Genomic DNA, 6,013 nt, shown 5'->3' on the forward strand with positions numbered 1-6,013 from the left:
TCTCCACAGTCCTTAAAAAAATCCAAACACTTAAAAGTCCATAGTCTCTTTTAAAAGTCTCTTAACTGTAGGTGGGCTTCTGTAAAATCCAAAACAAGTACTGTCTTATTTCAAAGGGAAGAATCGGGCACACCTGAGCAAAACCAAAATCCTGCAAAGTAGTTCAAGGCTGGACATATGGGATTCACTCACGATCTTCTGGGCTCCAAAGAGTACTGGAAGCTCCACTGCTCTGACTCTGCCGTCCACCCAGCTCATCTCACAGACCCAGGGCAGCTCCATTCCACACCTGCCGCTGTCCTTGGTGGTTGTCCCATGGTCCTGGCATCTCCAAAAAGCTGGAGTCGCCACTGAAACTGAGGCTACACCTTCGCCAACAGCCTCTTCTTGCCTCTCTGGGTGCAAAGCCTCAGTTTCTCTCCATGACCCCTTCAATCCTGGGGTCTTCATTGCAACTGAAGCTGCACTTTCACCTATGGCCTTTCCTGGCCTCTCAGAGTGCCAAGCCTCAGCTGCTCTCTGTGACCCCTTCACACTTTCAACATAAGAACCATGCAGGAGACTCTTACACATTACCAAGTCCTGCTTCCAGCTTGAAATGGAGGTGTGGGTCCCCTCTGTGTGCTGACCCCGAGGAAATACCTCCCAGAAGATTTCACCTCAGTGATGCTGGTCTCTTGTTCTTACAGCTGATTTTTCAGCCCCAGCTAACCAGCATCAATTGTCCCAGTAAAGCAAAGGTTTTGCTTCAGGTTCTGGTCTCTTCTTAATCATAACTGATTCTTCAGCCCCAGCTGAACAGAACCCACGGATTCTCAATCCAAAAATCTCACATGAACAGCACTGATAGTCTCCGCTTCCCTTTGAAGCTTCACAAGCCAGGCCTCCATCATCTACAACTCTTTCAGCACAACTGTTCCAAGCTCCACTGCAACAAACTCTGAGTACACAATGGCTTTTCCAGCCCAAAGTTCCAAACACTTCCACAGTCTTCCCAAAAACACCAAGGGCAGGTCTGTCACAGCAATATCCCACTCTCTGGTACCAATTACTATCTTAGTCTGTTTCTTCATTGCTGTGACAAAATACTCTGACCAATACCAACTTGAGGGAGGAAAGGGTTTATTCAGCTTACATCTCCCAGGTCGCAGTTCATCAGGGAGCCCAAGGTAGGAACTCAGGGCAGGAACCTGGAGGCAGGAGCTGAAGCACAGGCCATAAAGGAAAGCTGCTTACTGGCTTTCTCCCCTGGTCCCTGCTCAGCCTGCTTTCTTATGCAACATAGGCCCACTTGCCCAGGGGTGGCACCACCCACAGTGGGCTGGGCCCTCCCACATCACTCATCAAGAAAATTCCCCTCAGACATGGCTACAGGCCAGTCCCATAGAGGCAATTCTCCAATTGAGGCTCCCTCAACCTAGGTGTATCAAGTTGACACTAGAGCTATCCAGCACAAAGTGCAAATTCTATTCTTGGACTGCCCTGATCTTTTTGATTTTTGAGTTCAAATTAACATGCTTTGTTTACTGTAAATATTTGATTATATAATTGCTAAGCATAATTTCGCAGGACTGTTTACCTTTTAATGAAAATTGTCCAGTATATTCCTTTTTCCTATTAATACAAAGCGTCTTGGATATCATTAGCCTCCATGATAGTTTAGAATTGTGTGACCTCTCAAGGATATGCTGATACATGAGGATATGGTACAGTCTGAGAGAAACATGGGGCATGTAATATATTTGAATATAGCTTTATTAGTGATTGTAAATATTGTGTCCATGTTTGGGTTGCAGGAGGTTTATAAGAATTCTTAAATTGTCTGTAGAATTTGGGGTACATTTCTAGGAGGGGTTCCAGCAATAATAACTCTCAAGAGTCCTAAAGAGGACCTCTAGAAATAAGAACACTTGAATAACTATTTAAAAAAATTCTTTGACAATACTGTGTTTTTGTGATGAGTTTCTTGTCTATGCAAAAGAGAGACAGAAGAGCTGGTTAAGATTGTATTTTGTGATATTAGGCTTTTCTGAACATTACTAAATGATATAAAAATGCTTATTGACAAGGAATGTACTAGTTTTTCAATAAGTAAAGTTCTTTTTGTAAAGTACTCTAATTTCAAAATAAATGACCTTCCCAGGAATATTTAGTGACATTCATGTGCTGGCTATGATGTACAGTGGAGAAATGTGCTATTGGGGATTGAAGCATTGTGCAGATCAACAGTCAGAAAATCATGAAGTTGCTACTGGAGCAAGCTGCACTATACACAAAGAACCCTTGGATTTCCGAGAAGTAGGAGAAAAAATCTTGACAAAGTATGTATCCGTGTGTGAAGGACCTCTGAAAGAGCAAGAGTGGAATACAACAAATGCAAAACAAATTTTAAATTTCTTTCAGCATTGCTGTAACTAGTGGTTCATTTAGTCCTTTGACATTCCCCAAAAAGAAAAGATCCATGAAATGGAAAAGAAAGCTTCAGAAAAGAAGACATACTGATTTTGAGAACATTACACTACATAAAGATAACCAATATGGCTACCCTTCTTTAAATGCTATCTTTGTCTTCTTATAGTCTTAAATCTTTGAACAAAGTATTTAAAATGACATATATGTTACTCTAACTGAATCTGAACTATATATAATCCTGCCACTAGTAAGGAGGAACCCAATTTAGATTTACAGGTTTTTTTCCTCATACTTTAGGTTACAGTATTTTTATTGTGATGAAATATATGTAACACAAAATTGAATCTTCCTATTTTGAAGTTTGTCATGCTTCAGAGATTAAAATCAATTTACCTCATTATTTCAAATACCTACTATGGATATAAATGTAGGCAATTAAAAGGTCATGACTAATATTCACATTTAATTTTCAGTAAGTAAATAACAGAAAACTCCACAAAGGGATCATTGTGTTTATTTTCCCATGCATTACTAATCATAGTTAAATTTTTTATGTAGGCATTTTATAGAAAAGTTATTTCATATTTTGTTAAAATAAAAAGTATTGTTTCTTAAGTAATGAAGATAAAAATCAGGTTACGTGAGTCCATTATTAGTTCAAATGCTTTGAGGCACATCTTTTGCCTATTGTATTGAAACCTGAATGTTTTACCTTTAATAGGACTGACTCGCTGAAGGCTAATGAGCCTCACTTGATATCTTGCTTCCCATCTTTCTGTCTACCTCAACTCTTGTCATCTTGGGATGGTCTGTGTGATTCCTTCTGATGCACTAGAGTTCTGTCCCAATGACATCATCACATTCCAGCCACTTTTGTGACTACACCTTGAATATCAATCATCCTGAATTTCTATTTCTGAAATTTCAATAGCTGATGACATTCTTATCTTTCCAGCTTTTTAAATGTTCTTGTTTTTACTGATGTTTCTCTGTTTACATTCTACAGCCTGTAATTTCTTCAGACTTTTCTTGACTGCTCCCCCAACTTCTGAACCATGAGCCTCTTTCACATTTTCCTCTTTGTCCTCAGCTTCATAGGTCACCGTATGAACACGTGTCCCCCATTGTTCCCTCTTCCATCTTACCTTTCAGCCTTGTCTTTTTGTACAAACTCTCAGCACTGTGTTAATCTTGTCAAAGCTTCTTAGGAGGCTGAGTCTATAGAAAGGCATGCAGTCCTTCAGAGTGCATTATTACATGTGTGACTTCACTTAGAAGAACCCAACAAGCCTTTTGTTGCTAGGCTGCCCCTTTCTCTTCTGGCAGTGTGGTGGAGTCAAATTTATTACTCTCCTCATGTTCTCTGCTCCTCTTGCACAGAAAGTTTAGACTCTCAAGGAGTTGACTAATATTTACTCATTTTCCTGTTTTAGACAAAAGAGGTTGCCTGCTTTTTATTGTAAACTGATCTACAATACATACTTAATTTATGCTGTTTCCCTGATTTCTCTCATAGTTTCTCATTTTCTTGTCCTTTTGGTGTTGAGCCTCACCAGAGTTCTGTTTTCTTCTTTATTTTTAAGTTTTTCTTCTTTGCTTTTTACTCCAAATACCCTTGTTAAGCAACATCTTTTACAGCCATTGCAGCTTATATAATACCAGACTGTCTTCCATGCCAGTATCATGAACCCCAGGCACCTTATTCTGAATCTTATTTCCAACTGCCTATTAGACACCTTCATTTAGACAAATGTTGCAGAAATTTTAAATTGAGTGTCTACAAACAGCAAATTTTTATCTTACAGAAAATCTTTTCTGCTTCATATTTCTTCAGTTTTGTATATTCTGCGGAAATAGAGAGCCTACATTCCTACCCTCATTTCTACAGACATGCTCTGTGTTCTAGATCAGTGTTTTTTCAAACATTGAAATCCTAGGCTGCTTTTTGATAAACATACACATTCTGAATAAACCTTGGAAACAAGAGGAAATTCTCCCTATCCCTGCTTCAACCCTTGGTTTAGCTTTACACAGTCAAGGTTTTTTATGTAATTTAGCATTTTAACAAGTTTTATTATTAACTACCTTACCTTTCTAAAATTAAATGATTTTTAATGTGGTTTTAGAAGCACAGACTTCCTTAAGGGATCATGGTCAGTTCATCTCAAGTGCTTCCAGTACCTTTCCCAAATGTGCTTCTGTTTCATAACTTCGGTATACCTTTGTAAACATCTTATTTCTGAGCTCCTTGTGGCCAATAAATATTTACCTTTATGATGCACCTTCAATGATCATGTCCAAAGGATTTTTTAAGACCTTTCCAGTAGAAATGAGATACTCCTTTGTTATGTTCCCTGTCTTCCCCACCCACATTACCACACTCACACCACATTGCTTTGTAATTACTTTCCTTTCTGAGTGAACTTCATATATTAAAATTTTACCTTAGCACATATTGCTTTTTGCATGGTAAATAGTAATGGATTTTGAATTAATGAAGCATGATTTGAAATGCCAGATTCTACACAAAAGAATTGCTGCTATTGTATTCCAAAATGCCATGCCCTCTCTACCAGTTTTTGACAAGGCAAATAGGAATATATAAGAGGAACAAAGTGATACTTAGATTCTAAACCTGAGAAAATAAGAGACCTTTTTAACTTCAGAAGCTGAAAGCTTCTATTTTGCCCTTATGACCCTTGTGGATTCACTGGCTGGTACAATTATGAGGGTATTCCTGGGTGCTTTTTGTACAATTTTGTCCCCCAAACAATTGGAGTATAATTTGTAGACTGTAGTAGTTGCAGTATTTTTTACTCTGGTGTGTTAGAAATGAATAACAATTTTTGTATTATTAAATCCTGCTAAATAAACTCTGCTTCATTTAGAATGAAATAACCTCAAAATACCAAATATTCCACAATGAGGATGGTAATTAAGCCTGTAATCCATTCAACAGCTATTGTGTATCTACTAAATGCCATATTTTGTCCTGGGTACTGAGTACATAGCTTTGTTAAACACCCTCCTACTATGGAACTTCTAGTGGAGGAAAGATATACAGTATGCCAATTGATGACTACTATGAAGAATAAAGCAGGTGTGAGGACTAATGTGACTTGGAGATGGGTGCCCTTGTGTTTTACATTGCTAGGTAGGCACATCTAAGCACCTGTCTACTGCTTTAGCATTTGTCTTCAGTTTCCATCTTGTTGGTTAAATGCCTGTGTGTTCAGTGTACTCATAGGGAGGGCTCTTCTTATGAAAGGCCTGATACTGAAGTATAGGAATAAGTTGCCACTTGTTTTTGTCACATAGAAAGGGTTTCTCTTCACTGTGCTTTCCTGATGTGTGCTACCTAAGGGCCTTGTGTTTTGTTTTGTTCTTTTAGTTTCAGCTGGTCTCCTTTCTACCTTCCATTTCCCTTTTCTTTACTATAAGGTTACCCTGTCTGCCACAGAATCCAAGATTCTGTAGTTTTTTGTTTTTGTTTTCTAGTATCACTTTTCTGCATTTTAAAAATACAGTATGAGATAACATAATATAGAAGTATTAAATTAAGTTACTTAATGTAGCCACTTTTTTAAAGTATGCATTTATA

At 38.2% G+C, this 6,013-nt stretch overlaps 1 protein-coding gene across 1 annotated transcript in view; it reads left to right on the forward strand.

Annotated features, from left to right (window-relative positions):
- The window catches only part of CUNH5orf51 (chromosome unknown C5orf51 homolog), a 21,161-nt gene extending 15,148 nt beyond the window's left edge, over positions 1-6,013 (forward strand). Inside the window, exon 6 of the mRNA XM_008842103.3 lies at positions 2,144-6,013. Coding sequence (XP_008840325.1) covers positions 2,144-2,418 — 275 coding nt within the window. The 3' untranslated portion in view covers positions 2,419-6,013. The remainder of the gene's footprint in view (positions 1-2,143) is intronic.

Source organism: Nannospalax galili, unplaced genomic scaffold (genome assembly GCF_000622305.1).
Source record: "Nannospalax galili isolate Female #2095 unplaced genomic scaffold, S.galili_v1.0 scaffold139, whole genome shotgun sequence".
Taxonomy (NCBI): domain Eukaryota; kingdom Metazoa; phylum Chordata; class Mammalia; order Rodentia; family Spalacidae; genus Nannospalax; species Nannospalax galili.